General features: G+C 40.3%; 1 protein-coding gene across 1 annotated transcript in view; it reads right to left on the bottom strand.

Moving 5' to 3' along the window:
- Nucleotides 1-9,471: 9,471 nt before the first annotated feature.
- Nucleotides 9,472-23,673, bottom strand: part of adamts6 (ADAM metallopeptidase with thrombospondin type 1 motif, 6) — a 58,831-nt gene continuing 44,629 nt past the window's right edge. Inside the window, exons 20-25 of the mRNA XM_030149898.1 lie at nt 22,424-22,562; nt 20,631-20,760; nt 16,214-16,418; nt 15,404-15,580; nt 12,794-12,950; nt 9,472-11,880 (exon numbers count right to left, since the gene is read on the bottom strand). Of these exons, the coding sequence (XP_030005758.1) occupies nt 11,771-11,880; nt 12,794-12,950; nt 15,404-15,580; nt 16,214-16,418; nt 20,631-20,760; nt 22,424-22,562 (918 nt within the window). The 3' untranslated portion in view covers nt 9,472-11,770. The remainder of the gene's footprint in view (nt 11,881-12,793; nt 12,951-15,403; nt 15,581-16,213; nt 16,419-20,630; nt 20,761-22,423; nt 22,563-23,673) is intronic.

Consider the following 23,673-nt stretch of genomic DNA (forward strand, 5'->3'; position numbering starts at 1 on the left):
TAAATGGAGCTAACATCAGTAGAAGACCAAGCATGTGCCTTTGATAAGAACATACTACTACTACTCTCTGGCTACTTGTAATCAGAGGCAATTCAAGTAGCCAGAGAGATACCAGTTAGAAGAAAAGGACGAGGTAGTACCAGTAGTTTAATAATAACACATTCATTCCTCTGCGACTGAGGTCCAACATGAGGTCTATGTTAGGCCTACATGTGAAATTTCCAATACCACAGCAATTGGATTAGACTGGTAAGAAATGAAAACTATTTCTGTCATAGAAGGAAACCAGTGTAACAATAAATTAGGCCCAGGACCACAATTAAAACCAAGGGTACAGTCAAAAAAGAAAACCTCATACGTACTTTATGTCAGACTAAAGAGAATGTTTGGCACTGAGTAACATGGAAGGTGGTTGTTACCCAATCTCATAGTATTTCCATTTAAGGTCTGGGTCAATTTTATTACATGTTGTGTGACATTACAAGGAAAAACTTTTATTCTTTAAACACAATAATGAAATTTGTTGAAAGCCTTCAAACACATGTACAGCAAACAGGTACAATTCCTAACCAACTACAACCAGAGATTGGATTCTTTAAACTTTTAGACAATCAAACTTAAGTGAGGTTTGTCATATGTCCAAAAGATAGACTGTATATAACAAGAAAGCACTTAAATTTTAAGCTAAAATGGTTCAGTCTCTGCCTGTTGTTTGGCTGCATGAAGCCTATAGGTCATAAATATATCCATGTTATTCTACAGGGCTCTGGCAAAACTAAAAAACTCAATGTGCACATCCAATAATTTCTTTCTATAGGTGATTTTTGCAGAGGTGGGGGTGAGTCACACATGTCCAAGCAACAATGAGCAAAAAACAAGCCCTGGGTTTCTGTGTTGAAAATCAAGCAGCTCAAGTCAAGTCCCTGCTAAAAGACTTGTACAGGGTGACCCAAAAAACGGGAATTTTTGAAGTGCGTATTGGCAGACATGAGCAAGTGGCAGCACTGCGAGACAGTGACCTTGAGCAAGTAAACACACCCCTATTTTAGTAACCATGGATCAGTGGAATGGGCAACAGCGTGCGTTAGCCATAAAAATGTTTTATAAAAACGGTGATAGTTTGACAGCTGCGCAGAGGGAGTTCCGACATTTTTACAACTGAGGACGTCATAGTGCTATTCCATCAAAACACGCGATAAAATGTTGGATTCATAACTTTGAAGAGACTGGATCTGCCCTAAAGAAGAAACCAACAGGACGACCAAGAAGTGCTCGTACTCCTGGCCCCCTAGATCGCCAGATTTGTCCGTTTGTGATTTTTTCTTGTCGGGCTATCTCAAGAGTAAAGTGTACTCGACTCGACCAAGAACTCTGAATGAGTTAAAACAGAGAATTCAGGATGAAATACACAGTACCCCAGCTGAGATGTTGCAGCGGTCATTGAGGAATCTCAACAGCAGATTTCAAGAATGCATTCGTACAGGAGGACGCCATCATTGTTTCTTAAATGGCATGTTTTAAGGTTTCAATTACTATGAATAAAATATTTTTCTTCCATCACTCTTGGTTTTTTTGGATTGTTAAAATGTTCCCGTTTTTTGTGTCACCCTGTATAAGACAAGTGTTCTTGTCAAACAAGTAACGAGTCAAATCATACAAAATTCTGATGATCTATATTTCATGAAAGGCTGAGCCATCAATGACAGGCCTCCTAAATGTACCCTGCCTCCACTTCCTCCATCAGCCTTTGACCTGCCTTGACCTTCCATCCCATACAACTATCTCTACACCTTCTGCAGTTCCTTCTACCATCATCTCTCCCAAGATGTCTGGCTTTACTGCCACCCCTTGTTCTAGGAGCCTCTCTCATCTCATTCATATTTCATTTTTCTCATTCATTTTTGTGTTCTGGATGATCAAACCTCCATTAACAAGATTTTAAGAAGATTGTTAAAGGTGTGTATGGCAACTCCCTCTTCAGACTTTCAAAGTGTCTTTTTATTGAATAAAACTTTTTTCCTGACATCCTGACTAGTACGTATGCTTAATCAATTGCAGAAACAAGATGATGACAGCCAAAATACTAATTCATGGTTTCAAACAGAAGACAAAAAAACAAAAAACAAAGGGTCAATCTACATCTTAACATCCTCTCAATCTGTTCTGATGTTGTATTGCTGCTTTAAGGAATCTAATATTTACTCTCTTTTGTCCTCATGTCTATAAAGTACAGATTTTACAGATCATTTTAAACAGACACTTCACCCCTCCAAACATCTTTGCTCTTGTGTGATTTTAAAGGATTTCATGTGTGTGTTTACATGTCAGATTGTGCAATAAGTCCAGTTTTAGATCACAGTAGACGAAAACGTAAGTCAAAGAAGTTATCTGTACACACATAAGTCATGCATATTCAGGTCAGTAAGTGATGTTCTTGCTTTGATTGCACGGAGATACTGCTTTGTAGAAATCAACATACAGATTACCTGTCTTACTTGAGTCTCTAAAGGTCTTGACCAAGGCCACTGACCCGATCTTCAGGTGAACTAAGAAATATTTGAACTGGTTCAGGCAGGATCCCAGTCATGGCGATGGTGTTCAGAGACAGCACCTCAGGCTATAGGTCAGTCTTCTGTCAATATACAGTATGATGGATGGAAGTTTTATTGTCAAAGCAATCACAAGCATAATCTAGGTCAGTTTTTGTCAGGTTGTTTGTAAGCATTTGATGTCAGATAGTCGAATTAGACTTACTGTATTCAATAGCTGAAGTCCTCATGACCAAAGTCACAAAATCTCCACTTACAAATTACAGAAATTCTCAATATCTACAATGTTTTTATTCAACCAAGCTGCAGTGAATGCATGTGTTGTTGCTCTACTGTAACCTTTACAGCCCTACAATACACTCTCTGACATCTGCTGTTGCACGTTCATCAACAGACAACTCCAAAATGCAAATGAGGTTTTGATGAATTGTGGACTCCTCTGAGAGAAAAGGCCATGTATTTGTAGTGAATATTTCTTTCCTGTCCACCTTTGACCTCTTGGACAGTCTGAAATAGTATCTTAAGTATGTAACCTTTGAAGCTCCAGGTAAAGAAGGTGAAAGGTATTTAGATACAAGAAACACGTGTTTAGTTATCCCCTATTGGGTACAAGAAGACAAGCTTAGGCCAAATTTGTAGTTACTATTGTGGGTTTCTCTTCACTTTTTTTTGTCAGTTTCAGGTGACAGCTGTGCTCGTATCTTTGAGATCATACTTTATGTTTTTCCTCCCACAGGCACTTCAATTCAACAATATACCATTAAATACCATTATATCGTACAGTAGATTTAGACATGATATAAAAGACTATAGAGTTAATAAAATTTCAAATCTTAACTGTAATTGGATGTCTATATATTCCTGAAACAAGAATTTGACAGTTTGGCTTTCTTGAATCTCAGATCATTTAATAGAATTCCTTGCTAGCAGATACTTTGTCTTTACAGCTCCTCTTTCACTATAATGAGAGGTAAATCCAACTCACAACCCTAACTAACCCATAAAATAGGAAGACTCATTTCTTGATCAAACATTTTGTTATCTTAGAACATAATAAGTGACTAAAAAAACAGATCTTAGTACCCACACAGTGGTACACCATCAAGGTGGCAGTCCAACCTGAAATGCGCTTTTACTGGATGTCATCACTACGCCCATGTATTATAAAAAACATTCACCTTTTCCTTGTCAAGAGTGAAGGACACGCAGGCTATGAAACAAAGATAGAAGCAGCATTACAATGTAACCGAACACAGTAATAGCCATGATTTCTATACTGTGACTACAGTCCCATTATCATTTGTCCTCATTAGCGTTCTGTCATTTATTAGTTGTGGGCAGTTGGAGCATAAGAGGCTAAATCACTACATAATTCATTCTTGATGGAATTCATAATGCTCTGGGGAAAGGATGTCCTTAAATATGCTTTACATAAAGTATGCATCTCAGCATCACCATCTACCCAAATGAAGACACACACAGAGATACACAATATTATTCAGACTCATCCACAACAGAGCCAACACTCTTGGCTTTACTCCACCAGCCTAAGTGATTGGCTATTGATTCTTTATACACTTAATCCACTTACCTGCTGCCTTTCATGCTGACAGAGGAGAGTGTAACAGAGGAGCATCCCCTAAAGGTGACCTCCTTACCTGGGTAACCACAACACACACAGGAAGAGTTAAGGTCTCAGTTTTAGCAATATGGAATTGCCTTCTGAAATATGCTGCTCTGGGCTGCACAGTGGTGAAGTGGTTTGCACTGCTGACCTGTAGCAAGAAGGTCCTAAGTGTGAGGAGTTTACCTGTTCTCCCCATGTCTGTGTGGGTATAGGCACTCTGGTTTCCTTCTACAGTACAATGATTATAGGGTAACTTGTCACTCTAAAATCACCCATAGGTGTGAATGTGAGAGTGACTGGGTTTTCATGTCTATGTGTCAGCCCTGTGATAAACTGGGGAAATGTCCCAGGTTTATCCCACATCCACTTGGTGTCATCTGTATTAGGCTCCAGCCCCCCTGTGACCCTCTAGAGGATAAAGTGATTATGAAATGTTACAGAAATGAACATGCTACCATGACCGATCTTTGACATTGAAGTCAGAGGTTCTGCATCCATCAATTTACAGAATACAACCCTCACATGTTTTTAAAGGTGTTAAATTTAACAGTTGTTCAGTCTTGGGCTGTCTTTATAAATTTTCACAGAACAAGTTCTGACAATTTTTATTAACGTTTTTGTGTCTTTTAAGTTTAAAGTAAAAAGCAGCACATTGCAGACCTCACCTTTACTATGATCATCACTTCTAGGAATGAAGGGACATGTATAAATCAACTGTCTCCTACTCCGTAACAAGTAGGTGAAATAAGGTTGTAACTCTTGTTCTCTGCTGCTCAGTGTCATTTCAAGCAAAGAATTTCAAACTGCAGGCATTCTGCATATCAGGACCCCTACCACTTTAATCAGAAGACCACACACACACACACACACACACACACACACACACACACACACACACACACACACACACACACACAAACACAAGTCCTCACACATCTTTACTATTAAACTCTTCCTCTTTTTTGTCAATTGATGCCACAAATTAGTGTAACTAAGTCTGACATCAGACTGATGTCCACACCAACACAGATCTGGCTCCATATACTATCATTCTGGAATAAGAAGAAAACCTCTTCTGTTGTCATACTATTTTGGTCTTGAGCCATATTAAGCACAGGGTGCAGTGACTGTGCTTTTGCAAAATTGTGCTGTAGGAGAAGTTGTTTTGGTAAGACATTTGCCTGTGGAGAACAAAAACACTAATGGGTTGTTCGTTTCTATCTGTCAGCCCTGCGATGAACTGGCCACTCGTCCAGGGTCCGCCTTCACCCATATGTAGCTGGGATAGGCTGTAGCACCCCCCACAACCCTTGTGAGGATAAAGTGGGTTCAGAGGATGAATGAATGAATGAATGAATGCACAGTATGTCTTTGGTAAAACCAACCATTTTCAGCCTGTAGTTGCAGCTTAGAGGTCCCTTTGAAAACAGTAACACCTATCAGTAGTGATATGTGTACACAGAGGTGAGAGTCCTGACTGAAACTGTCATCCTCTTTGATCATTAGTCCATCAAACTGAATGCTGGGAGCCATATCCAGAGTTACCACAATCACAAATGTTTTAATTATAATTCATTAATTAGTCCCAGTTAAAGGCTTTTTACTGAATTCAGAGGTTATCTTGTTCTAAGTTGCTCTTTCTCCTTCTAAAGCAGGGGTGTCCAATTCTGGTCCTCAAGAGCTATTATCCTGCATGTTTTACATGTATCCCTCCTCTAACACACATGATTTAAATAATAAGCCAATCATCAAGCTCTGCAGAAGCCTGATAATGACCGTCAGATGTGCTGGAAGACGGAAACGTCTAAATTCCCACTTTAGGTGAGTTAAAAATATATTCCACAGTATCCGTGTGTTAATAAGCATGCATGCACATAACTAGTATGCAGGTACACATGCGGCAAATATCAATAATGCGCATCAGTTCTGTCACTACTCCGCTTTTGCGCACCACTTTCTTAAATGCGTTTTTCTTGTTAACACGCAAAGTACATATCGCTGTGCACAGCGCACACACTGTGCAAAATCAGCGGATCTCAACTGATGCTGATTCGATGACTCCTTGATCAAGTGACATTTGTGCGGATTTTTGGCACGAGTGGCATCGGATCAGCAGGATGGTCCAATTTAAATACCCTGCGCAGCTGATACTCACCAGAATAATTTACTAAAATTATGTATGCACTCCTGTTATTAAGTCCAATTCAGTCTTTTAATGTTGAAAACATTTTCTAACGAATGTTAATAGGTGTGTTAATAAGCCTAATAACTTAAATAACAAGCCTGAAATGTGCCCGTTCCATTTTCCCCTTTATTGTTCTTTCTCTGTCCTGTGGGGGGGTCACCATCCTGACTAAGAAGAAATCTGAAGCTGCTGTTCTGAGAAGAAGCTGACAACCCTTTTTCTGTATAAATTAATAAAGATCCATTTATGCAAAGCTGTGATGAAGGCATTTTTTTCTGTAATTATATTCAATAATATAGCATATTTGACCAACTTTTAATTGATTTTTCTAACTTTAATACACTAAAGGCGAGGCTATATACCTCACCTCTAGTAAGTGGCCCAGCCCTTCCTCTATTTTTCTGTATGTGGCCCGCAGTGGAAAAAGTCTGAACACCCCTGGTGTAAAACATGCAGGATAGTAGCTCTCGAGGACCAGGATTGGACACCCCTGTTCTAAAGGATCTGTTGCCAAATTTAAAGGCTTGAACCGTGGTCCTCACCCTATTCCTCCATTAATTTTCAGGAAAATAACTACAGTGTTTTTTTTGACAGACAGACAGACAGGAGTGATCACATAACATCTGTAGCAGAAGTACTGAATGAATGAATGTAAAACACCAACTGTTGGTTTAATGATACATGGAAAAACAATGTAATTAGATATAACCTCAGTTCTCTCCGTATGAGTAATAATTTGAAGTAATTTTCTTTCAGACATACCCTGGATTTTAAGACTTAAGTGTTTCTGGCTTAGTGAAGACAACACACAAAATGTTCCTGTGGTTATTGCACATGCACCGTATGCACACTAGTGTGTAGTGGTTTCACAGTTGATAAAGTAAGTGTAGAACTGGTATAAATCAGCTATGAAAGAGGCTGTGGTGCACAGCTGAAGAATTTCTCTTCACATGTTTGAAGGTGTGAGGTAAAAAAACACATCCTCCTAGTGTATGTGATGGGATGGCTGTTGCCGTCTCCTGTGCAGCTTGCACCCCTCAGGGCTTTGATCTCATCCCTGGCAGTTCAGTCCTGGCCTCAGCTGAAGGAAGGAGCAGCGGGGCTTAACAGGACAGAGCCCAAACAGACCCTAGTAGATAGCAGGTGCTGGAGCCGTGACCTTCCCATCCCAGGCCGGCATTCCTGCCTGTCAGACCCCCCGGGTCTGTTCATGCACTGTCTCCAGCCACACCATCTGGAGCCTTTTGCCCTGCTGCACCGTGTACAAGCAGTAGAGTGCCTGAAGTGCTACAAGTACTCATCGATGACACCGCAGTACCACAGCAGCTTTGATTAACATAGATAAACCCTAGAAAGCTATGTTGTTTGTCACTATGCTAATCCTCACACCTCTCAGCTGGAGTAAAAAACACAGCTGCTGTCTTTAACATCAGAGCTATGGTACATGGCGGCCAAAGGTAAGGCAACAGGTTTTTGGGATTACTGCAGGGAGGGAAATGATTATCATTCAAGGGACATTAATGTGTAGTTAAAATCTTTAAAGTCTGACTCATGAAATTGAATGAGTATGTATTTTGTGAATGTTTTCTTCCTTGTGATTGTTAGAGCTTTACTGTTGGCCCTATGTTGCATCACTTTTTCAAGCTTTTGGGGATATTTAGAAACTGATAAGCAACAGCAGTGGCTTCTCTCACTGTCAGTAGTTTCCATTTGAAGTGAAGAATCCTGGCATAGATGGAGAAACCTGGTCCCCATCCTGTCTACACCTCTTATCATCAGAAGCCCAAGATGTAGCAACCTGATGCACTGGGAAATCACCTTGTCTTATACTGAGTTAAACACACAAGGTAACAGTGAAGGAGATTAATATTATCCCTTTCACCAGTAAAGTCAACATGGAGAAGTATCAAAAACAGTCAGAAACAGTACTTCTCTGCGGTCTTGTTTTTGTTTTAATCACACTGACATCAACTCAGTGTGCATTTTACCCTGAAATCTGAAATCAGCAGTGCTGAAAGTACTTTGGCAACATAGATAAGCAATAAAGCTGTATGACAGCATGTATTGTGTTGAACTTATTTCATTGCCTCATTATTTGGAGCCCTCTTGGCCATGTGAGCACACCCAGTATCCAATGGAAGGTTTACCTCTCTCTTGGAAATCCTTCTTTGTATGTCCAGTGAGCGATCTACAACACATGTGTACACACGAGCACGTGCCAATGTTAAGCATGAAGCGTGTTAACAGCCATCTGAAGACTGTCAGGTCGTCTGCAAATGCGGAATCCCTCTGCCTGAACTCTGTCACCTTCCCTTTTTTCGCTCTGTTGTCACCTTCAGCTCTGCAGGTTAGGGCTAATGTAATCACAGACCCCTGCAGACGGTCCAGCACGGGAGACAGAAGCTGGGCCAGACGTACAGGTATTCTAAACTGGTTACATTAGACCAAACAGGCCATCTGTCTCCCTCTGTAATTGGACACTGTGGATTAGAAGGAGACGGCAGCGTTTCCCAGCCAAGTGGGCTAGTTACTGTTTATTTGGAATTAATTACCAAGGAGAGTGGAAACCTCACAGCTCCCTAAGAGTGAATCCAGACACTTGAAGCCAGGATGAGAGGATGGAGGGCCTCATACCAACACTATGGCAACAGAGCTGGGACAGTGCAGAAAGGTGTTTCATACTAATTACTTAGAAAAGCAGCCACATGAACGCTTGATGTTTATTAAGCCTGAAGCTTGCAGCTTGAGTGTTAGACCTAGCTAGGTAAGAACAAAAGCTTTTACAAACCTCCTCCAATTTGGTCACCCTAAACTGAGGCAACGAATGAATGGATTTCTTCAGAGGTGGTAACGGGTATCCTGGTGTTATGCCATTAGCTGCTCTCACACTGTGGGTGCTTTCCAAGAGTTGAGTGGAAGGACAAGGGTATATATCTCCTAAAGCCTGTGAGAACAGACCATCCACCCTGGCACCAACACTTCTCATTTCATCTGCAGTGTATGTCGCGCTTTCCCCTTATAAAAAATGTTGTGCAGACATGTTTTGATGTGTTTTGACATGCAGGGAAAGAAATGAATCCATTAACACATAGTCTCTTTAAAAGCTGCTCTTTTATTGTATCTACTTAAAAAATGTTGGTGAAGGGCTGTATCACTGCATTTTTTTCACTATGCTAAATTTCAGTTTGCATGCAGTGAAATAAATGTACAGGTGGGACAATGCAATAAATTAGAATATAATTTACATTTGAAAAAAAAAAATTAGTAACAGTGTACCAACATTAATACTGAATATAAAATATACGCAACTAATCACATGATGCTTTTCATTTCTCTTGCACTTTAGGTATAAGCAATGTGACATTCAAACATCCAAGTTCACAGCAATGAGTACCAGTTTGATTGATTTCACTTCGTTTCTTTTTCTGGAGGCTCTGAATCCTGCAGGCAGTTTTATTTCAACTGATTTCAAAAGCTTCTCTGCATCCATCATCCCTCCCAATTGCCTCATTGATATCTGTCCATTGTCATACTGAAGGTGGCTACAAAAGAGTAGCAGCAGCAAATTAGAAATTAGTCATTAACAGCTCCGGTGAGATCCTTGCGCACTCCTTACATTGTCTCTTAGATTTCAAGGACCCTTACTGTAGCTCCATAACAAGTGTGTGATGGAGACGTTTTATAGGTGTTCCCTTTCACAACCCCTACACCAGCAGGAAGGCCATCTGGGTAAATGGGTCTTCTTTTTTTTCTTTTACATGACATCACAAGACAGAGTACAACCAGGTGAGTATTCTTTTAAACAACAATAAACGGTTAATGAAAAATTCCCAGTGTGAGGTATAAACACAAACAAAACAATAACATGACCAGCATTTAGTAACAGATACTGACGAGGATATGATTTCATATTGTTTGGATCCAGCCTCACTTCTAAGCGCACTGGAAAGAGCTGAATGGAAGCACCCACTTGGTAGCACCAGAAGCCTGGGAAGGCTGTAACCCCTTGGAGCAGAGCAGGAGGAAAAGGAGAGGTAAGCACAGTACTTATGGGAATTTTAAAAAAAATCAAAGACAGGAAAAGCACCATTGAGTTTTTCACTGTTGTTCTCTGTCAGCAAGGGGAGTAGAAGAGGGAAAGAGGACAACTTTATCTGGAGTGGAGGGGAGGGGGTTCTGCAGCCTGGATATGTGTGGTCTGGCAGCATATCCATGATGAATGCAGTGTGTGTGTGTGTGTGTGTGTGTGTGTGTGTATATATTTAGTGCCGGCCCCTTACTTATCAGCACTGAAACCATGACTGTCTTTGCTTGTTGCTTCATAGAGTCCTTCAAAATGAATCCTTCAATAGCGAACCAAACGCTCTCTCAGTGGGATGTTTAGGAAAGGCCAGTTGTGTAACAGTGTTTCATGCAGCCCAGGCACCATTTGACCATATATTCATACTACTTTGGACAGAGCTGACCAACGCTGGGGGAATTTTCTGAACTAAGGCACCCTTCTGCAAAAACAAAATGTCCAATAACCATGTGGTATTTTCTGATCATATGCAATACAAATCCTAACAGTATATAAGGGTTTAATGTATGTTACAGTATGTAATATTTTCATTCCAGCACAGAGACACGGAATATTTTTTTTAGTCACATTACATTCCCCTCCTTGACAGTAGGCTACGATGTGACAAAAGACATAGTCAGAGGAAAATGTCTCAACTCTGTTTGGAATGGTACAATAAATATACAGTACGCCGATGGGGTTTCTCTGTCATATGGTAGGTATTTGAGCGATAAATTGGCGAAGTATTTACACAAAAAGTGCACCGAAGCCAAAACACCTGCCTGCCAAAAGCACCATCACAATCAAAAGACAGGAGCGCGACACACAGGTTGTCGCTGTCGACTCCCGCCTCCCCTCCTCAAGTGAGGAGTCATCTCGTCTGTCTCTCCATCTCCGTGGTACATCCTCTGTGAGCGATGTGTCCAGCACTTTGGATTCATTAAACAACAAACATGGAGGAAGACTAACAATGATATTAATAATTATTATTATAATAAAATTAATAACATCACCAACAAATAATCTTCCAAGTTCCACTTCACAGAAGTGAAATAAAAAAAAAAAAAAAAAAAAAGAAAAGATTTGTGTCAGCATTAGTGGCTGAGCAGTGGTTTGAATTCCACCATGATGGAGGGCAGGAGGATCAGATGTGATAAAACAGGGAAATCCTTGCTTCTCTTCCCAAACTCTTCTTCTATCCTCTTCTGGGTCTGGAGTTAGTTTGTTTTTTCAATTTGCCCTGTTTTGTTCTTCTCTCCCTTTCAGTGCTGCATCAGCCTCCCTCCATCTTTCTTGCGTCTTTGTTGTCTCTCACTCTTTCGTTATGTTTTACTCTTGTGCTCCAAGGCTCAGTGCCCCTGGCAGGTCTTGCAGCACATCTGTCTGAAGTACGCACGGCTGCAGAACTTGAACTTCAGTACTAGCGGGCAGTAGGCCACTTTGTTTACATCTTTGCATTCTGCAGGAAAGAAATATAAAGTCTGGATTAAAGACATATCCAAAAGAAACACATTCTAAATTAGCTTCCTGAATAACTTTATGTTTCTTTTTTTATGAGTGTGTATCTCCTTTTAAGAGGTGACCTGCTATGTGACGGCTGGTGGATCTCCCTCAGGCCTCAACAGAATAAAACTTTGCAACTATACTTGGACGCAGAGGCTAAACTGAGACAGATCCTGGCCTCATTCACTCGCTGGGCTGTCTGCCATCCCTACGATGCATACTCATACACACAGACAAACTGCTTGCTGGATGCTGGACAGGCAGTGCTTTAAATGCCTTATCACGATCAGAGTGTCTTCCCTTATTAGGCTTTGGCCCCTGCCTCTGCAGAGCCAAATGAAACGAGACATTGCCTCACTGCTGTCCGTAAAGGAACAATTAGCCTACAGCTAATCCCATTAGCCAGCCTGTAAACGCTGCTCACGTTTTCCATTCAGGCTAATCGAAAGGCCCTTCTCTATGCATCTGAATAGCCATCCATCATGTGTAAGTGTATATGGAAGGTTGAGCTGTTTCACTTTGACCAGGAGCCAACCTCGCTGGAAAGATTAATGTAGTTGGCATTGTGCAGAAGAGTGTGTCATCCAAGCATGTTTAGGTCATAGCAGAACAGTGAAGATCAAGATAAAGACAGTATATAACCTTTTCAGTTGGGGCACTGTGAAAGTAATGCACAAATAAGTACAATAGGTTCACATTAATCGACCTGAGCACTGCGGTTGTAAATAGAAACCTAAATTTCTTCATAAATGTGATGAAAACTGTAAGCAGACCACTCGTCACACGGACAAGTTGAGCCAGCGCTATTAAAGTGTGATGGCAGACTCAACTGTGTGTGTATGTGAACTGTGTTGACTTTGTCATCTTACCATCACCATTGGAGATGGGAGTGGCGTCACACTTGCTCTCACACTGCTGCATGGTGGTGGGTCGGAGGGACTCTGCACACTCATTAGACGGCTGGCCGGTGTAAGACAGACACTGGACTGTCCTCATCTGCTGGCCCAGGCCGCACTGCGCAGAGCACTGTGACAGAAAACATAAGAACAAACTTATTAGCTGTGCAGTCACGGAGGAGGTTTCCAATCTAACAGGGTAAATGAGGACCTTCTTTCCACTCTGACCCGGGTGTCACTGTGCTGTAATCCCAGCATAGCCAGCCAGAGTCCCCTTCACTCTACTCTGATTCAGTGTTTCCTGACTATCAGAAAGCAGGTTAACTGTTGCTCTTTTTGAGGCTTTTCCCTCTGTGCACATGCTAGTGTTCATATCACATGTGTATGAGGAAAAAAGAAGCAGACAGACAGAATAGTGTTGAGGTATTGAGCACTAATTCCTTCGTGAGTAACAGCTGAGCCGCATCAGTATACCTGGGCGACTGTGGTGAATCATTCAGATGAAATATTAAAGCCAGGTGTTTCTGATGGATGCTCATACTGTTATATACAAACCAAAATAAATGAATACAGCTGCAACTGTAGAAGCAAATATACTGAGCACAGGTGCAACACGAACTCATCTGCTCACTAAGGAGCTCTGAGGAAGTGTTATCGAAGTATGGACCATTGACTGTTAATGTCCTTTTATTTCCAATGGGTGAATGGATCACAATGTTCTTGAAAAAATCAACACATTTCCTGCCCTGATATTACCTAAATCCATGATAAGAGCTTGTACATCACATCTGTGTTGTGAACTCATTTCAGATTTTCTGTGTATGTGCACTTAGTAATGGTCTCCTAACATCATCAACAAATGACCAACTCCCAGCACAATACAGAGTCCAACATAAACTTCATGTAAGACAGGCAAGGGTGCACAAGACAATGTCTTTCACTGACTCTACAAAAACAAAAGATACAAAATTGAAAGACAGGTACATTGAGGACATGTCCAAAGATGCCCCTGTAGCACATGGTACATATTAGCACCAATGAAAAAATGACCTAATTTCACCACAGAACTCGTTAAAAAAACAACTTTGTTGACACATTTCTTGTACTGAACCCAAAAATGTGCACCTGCACTTCTTTAACAGACTTCTATTGATGTGCCAAATGTAATAAAAACTCAAATCAGTTGTAAGCATGGCCATTAAACAAAGAAAGACTACAAAAAAATTCCAGCAGGTACCGACACTTTCAGCAAAACAACAGCCTCAAATGAGGTGGATATCTCCATAATTACTCCACACACTGAGAAACAACACACCTGTCAGCCATCACTACGTGTATATGTGTGTGTGTTTGATATGAACCCTGCCATCAACAAAGGGCCGCCCCTGATGAGAGAACTACAAGGCTTTCTGTCACCTTCAATGATCCTCTCTGACTGCCTCAGATCAGTGAGCTCGCATGTCATCCCTTCCCAATTAGAGAGTCTTTATTAGGGCCTGCTGCCGGCCATGACAGATGGTGTACGTCAATGGTGAGACTTAAGTGGGATTTGAACCAGTGACCTTTTGGCCTGGGAGTCCAAGATCTCAGTAGCTGCAACAATCTCTTCTTTCTGACGCCTTCCTGGGAGGAACCAGAGCAGCGATGGCACGGATCGTAATTACAGCTAAAGAAAGATGCACTACTCTGCAGTCCATGTGAAAGTGCTGTGTAAGAGCCGACTCCAGCTGTTGCTCTTGGAGCATTAACCTCAGCTCAGCTTGGCTATGAACCCGCTCTTTGATGGACCACACTGAGGTTATCAGGAAGGCCAGCTTTGTTTATGGCTGTTATTGGCACTGATTGAATTGCAAATGTGTGTCACTGATGTTTGTGTGTGTGTGCTGTTATGAGGAGAAGCTTCAAGGGGCAGCTGCAATCTAGACTGCCTGACTCCTGACCTTTGACATCTGACCTGAAAAACAGTGTTAAAGGAATGACATCACCTCAACCATCACCTCTAACCAGAGCATCCACACTTCTAAACATCGTTGTTCACTGTTTAAAATTCCACTAAATTTTGAACAAATCCTACAAAACAACAAACCATATTTTTTGTAGATAGAGCTTCCTCTGACGCATGATCTTTTGGCGTTCTCTCCGCAACATGAGTCAGCTGTGTTGTAAAGTGTTCAACAGCCTCACTGTCAGGGTGAACCCAAGAATGCTACTCCTCAGCCTTCCTCTAAATTGTGTTCCTGGAAGTGACAGAGAGGCCTGGACTGAGGCAGAGATAAACTTCAAACAGCCGTGGGGGATATTACTGCCATTGAGCCAGCACTGTTGAAGCACTCTGACTCACAAACACACGGTCTCTACACGCACATACATACGTCACAGACTTGCTTAGAGCCCTGTGTGTCAACCAGGTGTAAATTATATTAACCATTCACCAACACATGGAATCTATCTGTGCATCCTTTGTTTTTTAAACATTCAAGTTTTCCTTTTAAAGGATTACCTTGTCCACCACTGTCTGAGAAGCTCACTGAAATCGTGCTTTAGCTAAAATAAGGCTGTTCTGTGAAGAAGGCACCATCCTACCTGTCCCCATTCACCAGGGATCCAGCGAGGAGGAGGACAGCGTCCCAAACTGCAGCGCATTCGGACCAGAGGTTTGTTGTTGCTCGGGCAGTGGGCGGGCGGAAAGGTCTTGGTCATGTCGCTGCTTTTACACAAAGCGATGCGAATCTTGTAACCCGGGCCGCATTTAGGTGTGCACTGAAGAGAGAGAAGAAGGTGTAAGAAAGAAGGCTTTAGTATCTCACCATCCTGTGAAAATATCCCAGTTAAAGCTCTTAAAAGCACTATCAGTACAATACACTAAAAATTTAAGAGTGAAGAATTCATTTTACAGTAAAATGGTCCCTGTTTTAATATTGAATATAACATTTTTGGTTTCATTTTTACAACTCCATGCATGTACACATGTTTAAGGCTGAACTCATTTGGATAATGCTAAATACTGTTGTGTAGGTTAAGCTATAGAAATGCACCATAGGTTTGTAATGTGAATGACATGCATTTTCCAGATACTCCAATTAGGGTTTTAAGCCTTTATTTAGCTTAAGACAGAGAATTTTAAACTGAACCCATAAAGGAGCACTTTATCCATCAAATTCACCACATGTGGAGATAAATGGTCACAGAACAGGTGTTAGAAGTAGACGTAAAAAGTCTACTATTTGTTTCAGGGATGTGGTGGAGTAGAAATTTAAAGATGAAATACTTAAGAACAAGTAGTAAATTAGTAAAGTAAACAAGAGTAAAAGCATTTGGTTGCATTCTACCACTGAAAACATTACATTTTCCATTATGATTAAGCAGAACGTTACTTTCAGAAAGTCTTCTTACCTCTGACCAATCCAGGGTCACCCACTTTGGCGGACAGGACTGGTTGTTGCAAGACTCTCGTTCAATGGGTCGGTGAGTCAGACAGTGGGTGTCCTCCAGTGTCTCTTCCTCGGCTGGGCCGATCTTCCTGATACACAGGACTGTCCTCGTCCTCATCCCTCCATCACAGGTCTTCCCACATTCAGACCAGTCGCCAATAAACCATCTGCAGGAGAGAGATATGATGTATGAACAGAAGCTGTTGTGTCATGCAACTCTACAAGTAACAGGCTGTTGTCAGTAAGCAGGTAAAATGGGATTACAATATTTTACATTTCAGAATTTTATCAAGGTCTTGTTGCCAAAATGCAGTGGGAGCATGCATGACACAGCGCAAAGTAAATAAAAGGGCTCTGAAAATCAAGTTCATCCTTCATTAAAGCTGCAGTAAGCACCTCTTTTTTGGTGTCATTGGGCAAAAACTTGACAATTTTTCAGAATATTTTAAATATGAGAGGAAACCTTGACTTCTGCACCTTTTCTAGGCTCAGTTTTCAGTCTATAAAATCTAGCGGTTGAGAGTCAAGAATATCTGCTGTAGCTTTAATCTTGAGGAATTTTTTATGAAAATCAAAATTTTCCTTGAAAACTTTCACTTCTTATTGCATCATTTTGCTGGATAAGCCCAAATAATTGTCTGTGTTCAGTCCCTTCAAGACTTAACAAAAGAAGACCAGCTTTCAAAGAAACGTGTCACAAATTTTGCAGAACTTTCACACAATCGGCAAAAGAAAAGGAAAAGTTAGAGCAGTTTTTAGTTTCCATAGACTACAATTATGTGAGTATTAAAATATTTAAAACTTTGGGGTTAAATGTAGTATTTCATATAATAATCTACGTGAGCTGCTGATTGAGGAGTTACTAGACATATAGGGCCAGATCTACTAAAGGTTTGCATGTATTAAAACATGCAAACTCATTGCAAACGCAAAAAAAAATGTACAAACTGATTTACTAGCAGTGTGCACTACGGGTTGCATCTTTCAAAGGTGCAAAATAGTGTGTCTGCATCCAGGCAGTACATTTGCCACAATGAATATGCAATATGGGGCGTTTACATGCAGGTGCGTGTGCTGGGAGGAGAAAATGTAAATATATTAATTTAGCACACGCAAAGTGATTTATCAAACCCCAAAGCAATTTTGCTCATAGAAACTGTGTCTATATTTAACTCGTCTGAAAAGGAGGTGCACACGGGTTGGATGCGTAATTGCACACACATGGAAGTGGTTAGGAGACATCGAAATGATGAAATGAGATGCAGAGAATGCATTTTTCACCCTTGTGTGAACATTTTTAGAATGACGGAAGAAAAAATAATTGAGACGTATGCCCACACACACACACACACACACACACACACACACACACACACACTTTACGGGACTCTTGTCTACTCCTGATGATTGTGATAAAAAATACACACCAACATTAGGCTACAGTGTGACAAAATTATGTGCACCTGACAGTCATTCAATCCAACTACCCCCCCCCCCCCCCCCACACACACACACACACACCTTTAAAATGAAAAATGAATGTATGAATGAGTCATGCAATACTAACTAATAATTCCTCCAACGCTACATTTCCGTGCGTCTGGATCATTCAGCGCACTGTTACCATTAGTGCTGGCGGATCCCAGAGCAGTTTTTACAGTGTATTGTCTCCAGTAGCACACGCAAAACCCTCATTTAAATAGGGCGGTCTCCAAGACTTTGCACCTGTTGTAATTTGCGCTTCTTAGTAAATCTTAGTAAATCATCCGCAAACCGTGGTTACACCCCACACGCAAAATTCTAGATTGCGCAAGCAAATTAGTACACACAAATTGGGATCTTAGTAGATCTGGCCCATAGACTCTTAATCTGAACTGGTCCAGATCATATAACATCATTTTAAACTCTGTCACAGCCTTTGTCAGACATTGATGTTTCTTTCTTGTATTAATACAGTTGTCCATCCATTCACTAAATTTGCTCAATACATTAACCTTTCCACCTCTCCCAAGTATAAATGTTTTTTGTGATATTTCAAGATTTTTATCAACCAACATAAAACAGTTAAGCAAATCTGTTAAAATGTTGAACTATTCTCTTAAAACGTGTATAATGTGTTATTTGTAAGAGTAACCACAAGTGATATTCACTATTACACACATTAAAAAATGAAAGTAATATTAGACAGGAGCATCTCTTGGACATAACACTTTGACTACAACTTAACATTTGCATGTTGTGATGTGACGGTCTGGTAAACACTGTGTTATTGTCAAGTGTGATTAAGAGATCAGTGCTAAACTATCTGAGGGCAGTCCATAAAGTGATAACACACCGACTACAGACTTAATAATGGAATATCATAAAACTGCCCAGACAACAGCCCTCCAAACACATCCAGCCGCTGAAATATTACATCATGTGAAGGAATGTATACAGAATTAACAGCGTGTTCAAACATCTGTGTTAGCTTTCATTACCGGAGCCCATAAAATCCTGGCTATTTAAAACAATTGTGTTTACACGGTCTCCTTAAGCTGGCCTTTTCTGAGCAACAGAAGGTGTGTTTACCTTCCTCGCAGACACAAATGTCATGTGTTCACTGTAACTCAATACACACACATTCACCACACTACCTTTCAAGTACTAACCAAAACAAATGGGATACCACAAGTCTGCGTCCACTAAACACAGATGTGAAAATAAATAATGCGACTGCAGCCTGACTGTATGAAAACAAAATCCCACTTATACAGTAGATTTACAGTGATATTAGTTTTTTTTTTTAATTGAAATCCACCTGAAAGACACAAATACACTCTCTCATAAACAAACAATTGTCTGAAAGTCTGAAACTAATTAACCTGATGCCTTTAATCCCTTTTCTTCCAGACGTGATTGAAGTCTGGCCATGCTTCCAGTTACAGTGTTGAGTTTACGAACATTTGGACACAAAATGAAAGTTCATATTCCACCTGTATATGTGTGTATTACCCCTCAAGGATCAGCAAAGTAGCCAAAACAATCAAACACAGGTGGTCATTTTCAGGGCTCTTATTTTTGGCACGAGGCAAACACTGAAAATAGTTAACATATGAAGCTATAAATCATTGCCGTTTTATTTCATTATTTTCTTCCAAACACATTTTACCACACGGACTCACTGAAGGTGAATTAATATCATGAGTCTTTTATGGAGGCTTTTGCTTTTTAAAGTTCACTATATACTGTGTTTGTACATTAACAATAAATGAAATGTGTGCGTCTAATGCAAACATGGTTACTTGTCATGACAAACCCACAGAGAGTTATCACCTCATTCTGAGGCAGCATTTTATATCCTTTTAGCTCATTGTTTTGGTTCTTGACCCACCACTTCACCAGTGTTGCTTAACCTTAATGATCTCAGTGTTAGCACCTGAAAAAACACATTAGACACTACCAACAACATAGTTAAGTCTTTCCCACATAATGTATTTAGATATTTATGCCAGGGGTTAGAGCAGGAAATATATATTATATACAGTGTTAACTTCTAAAGAAAAAATGGGGGAAAAAAATCCACATATTATTTGTCATTTTATACTTAGTAAAAAATCCAAAATCTAAAAATTAGTATAAAAAAGTTGTACTTCTTCATTCATTTATCCATGAAAAAAATGATAATTGTATGTATTTTGAGTTTATTCTCAAATCAAAAACAGGAAATGAGGCACAGCACCATCTACAAAATGTGATTATAACTTAATTTGTAGGATTAGTGACTACTGAATTGGATGGCTCTGGTTTAATAAATTGGGCAGGTCTTGAACTCTGACCCCTGTCCTTCAGCAAAACACTGATCCCCAAGTTAATCCCTTTGACTGTTCCACTGGTGTGTGTTTGTGAGTGTGAATGGGTGATTTTTTTTTTCTTTATTGTGCTGGTTTATTTATTAGTAATTCTCTTTTTTAATCTTTGTTCATAGGAAGAAATGTTAAGTAAGATAGTTAAGATTGCTTTCTTCACACTGAATCGTATTGCATACAATTTTGTTGTACTTTTTGTATAATGATAATAAAGATTCAGATTTTGATTGTGACGCATTTGAGTAACATCAAGGTAAAAAGGTCTTATATAGGTGAAAGTCTATTTTACTGTCCATTTCTCAGCTTCCCTCCCCTTTATCCTGTGCACATATTTGATAATCAAATAAATGTAATGTTGTACTGCTTTTGTTAATATAAATAGTTTAATATGGACCAAATTAAGGAAAATAGCAATGTCGCTTCAGGCTCTAAACATGACATGATGATCATTTTTCACCTAAAATTCTCATAGTTTCCACAGTCAATGAAAATGACAATGTGTAGGATTTACAGTACTAGAGTTTTACATACTCTGGAGGACACAGCTCTGTGTTGCAGTCTCTCTGGTTCTCTGGAGGTTTGCTGTCTGGGTCACAGTAGCTGTTTTGGACCACCGAGTTATCGTCCAACCTCTTACACACCACCTCCTGCTTCTGGGAACCTGTAGGGGAAATGACTGATCAATAAGACAGCACACTACTCAGCTGATCTTGCATAAAACTCTTTCAGAAACATGGAAGTCGGTTGTCGTGTCAAGCGCTGTGTTCGGGCGGAGATGGTATCGCTTTCAGTCTGTAGTAAATCCAGACATGTAAATTCCTGATTCTTTGCAGGATATCTTGGCAAATCACTTTTACAGAGCAGGGAGCTCTTTACTTTGGCTTCTAACAGAGAGAGTGAGGGCTACCGTATCAGTGTCACACCTCCCACTGTGTGTGTGTATGTGTGTGCATGTGTTTTGTGTGTGCATGCGGGCATGTATGTGTATGTCATACCAACTCAGAAAGGGTCTGTTTGGACCCTCATGGGATATATCCTAAAGCAGACTTGTCTGGCAGATGTAATAAGATATGGATGTGTGTGTGCGTATGCGTGAAGTATAGAAAATCTACCCATCTGTGCTCAAAGTGAAATACAGTTTGGAGGAATAGCGCGAAGCATGGGGTAAAAGAATTTCAGTTGTAAGGCTGTCAAGAGGTGTTTTTCAAAGGTTTTATTACTGTAGTGATATATTAAACAACAGCTCATGATTAGCTCAGCTGGTTATATGAAATGGGTACCTGATTAAACATAATTCTTAGGATTTGAAGCTCAGTGTAGCCTGAGACACACAGCAGACACAAATTAGATCATTTAGATCAACAATGCAAAGGCATGTTTATGACAGTGGAAGGCCAAGTGTGCCTCCCCATCTAAGGAATAGGTCCTCTGGACTTGGAAATCCTTCCTCAGAAAAACCCACATGCTTATTCAGTCATGCTTCTACAAAATATTACAAACTCGTCCAGGCCACGCTTGACAACTGGGAAGAAACACTATTTATTGTTACATGAAACCCATTGCTTTTGGGCTAAAAGGTTTGGTTTAGTCATACTTGAGGCCATGGTCAGCATTTCACTGCGGTTTCAGATTGTGAATGTTTGACTTTGTAGGACAAGCACACTGGAAGAGTTGCTGTATCTGAGCACAGCACTGGTAAACCAGAAGCTATGCAGAGCAGCTCATTCACAGAAATTACACCATATTCATTACGCTGGCTAAAATATGGAAAATATACATATTGAATTTATTAGAGGTTGAATCTCTAGCTATAAAGTAATGATTTTGGAAAGCCGTTGCAAATTATGATACTGGGTTTCCCCACACTGCTCTTCGGCATTGGTGGAATTACGGGTTGGGAAAGATTTACAGAATGACACACACACAAGACCTGAAGTATTAAACATTTGAGAAGGTTAGAAATATCCAAAAAGAATTTAAACACCCACAGCACCTAAATGCTCAGAGTACGTTCTTTTTTCTTTTTCAAAAGGCTGCTGACCACTGGAGCTTAGCTGAAGGTTGACACTGAACAGCCAGTAGTATGTGCTGAGAGAAAAATAAACCTTTACCATAAAAACTTGAGCAGCAGTGTTTGTAAAACAGTGGTTATGACTACACATGAAAAAGGAAAACGGGAAAGTGCTATACTCAAAATAGCTTAGAGTAATAATAAAGTATCTGACATGGCAACTGTTGAACTTCTTTTTTTGACAAACCACATGCAATGCAAAGTCATTTCAAAGTTATGAAGTCAAGACCAGTGGTGGCATTCACTGACTTACCTCCAGCACAGGTGGCTGAGCATTCAGACCACGGCAGGTGGTGCCAGGAGAAGCCCACCTCATTGTCGCCACTTCCTGTGCGCTGGATCGGCACATTAAATTTGTAGCGTATCCCCAGGTTCTGCTCTTGAAGAAGCACCTGCAGATCAAACACAAAACAAGAGGTCAGGCCAGAGAGAAGGAAATACTATAAATAAAAGCAAGCAAAAAGTGAAGGTACCTTTAGTTTTATGTAAGTATGAAAAAAGCACTTGGATATAATCGTTTATCTTAAATGCACTCTGAGGTGTCTGTGTTAGTGTGGCCATGTGGAGTTTGTACTGGATAGAGAGAAAGACTGAGGGAGTCGGGCAGAGCTCTGAAAGCCGCAAAGAAAGGCTAGTGGTCGAGTGGCCAGTTGCTTCTCTATTCCAGCGGTGCTGTGTGGTCTGGTATTTTCAGCATTCATGTCATGGCAGAAACCACTGAGTATTACAACAAGAAAATACCTCACAGTTGCTTCACATCCACAAACAGCCACACACAAAGAAATGTCATGAAACACATTAAAAAGAACCAAATGCACATATATTACATACCATAGGATGTACATAATACTGCTGCACATACAGTATACTATACAGCACACAATATGCTGAAAACAAAACTGTTATAGAACAACATAAAAGCTCACTAAATCCAGTGACATTGTGTTTGACACAAGGCCAATTTTTTTCAATATCCACACATAAATAGCTTTTCACCCCAGCCCACTAGCTGAGGGTCACCTGAGGTTAGGACCCAGATGTTGAGCTTAAGTGGACTGAGACCGACCAAAAGCATGAAGCATTAAATACACAGCAACAACAAAAATGCACAAATATAAAACTGTGAAGCAAGAGCAGTCTTCTGGGGGGAAATGTCAAAATCCCATTCAGCTTCTAAGAATTGAGTTGAGAAGTTCAACCATCTTTATAGTCTACAAGTGCCCTGGTTAAATCTTTAGTCCAGATCTTTTTCAAGCTTCCAGTTTTCTACAGGGTTTTGGTTAACATATATAAAGTTGCAAATTATTCCACCAGAGCCACATTATACAAGCCTTTGGCCACATTCACACTGTTGGCAAAAGTGCCCCAAATTGACTTTTTTTTACCCATGTGACCCATGTGTGATTATTTTTGACAGTCTGAACAGCACAAATCTGATTTTTTTCAAATTAAACCAAGGTCACTTTCATATGTGGTTCTAAATTGGATACATATGATGATGTC

This window comes from Sphaeramia orbicularis, chromosome 12 (assembly GCF_902148855.1).
Source record: "Sphaeramia orbicularis chromosome 12, fSphaOr1.1, whole genome shotgun sequence".
In the NCBI taxonomy this organism is placed as follows: Eukaryota; Metazoa; Chordata; class Actinopteri; order Kurtiformes; family Apogonidae; genus Sphaeramia; species Sphaeramia orbicularis.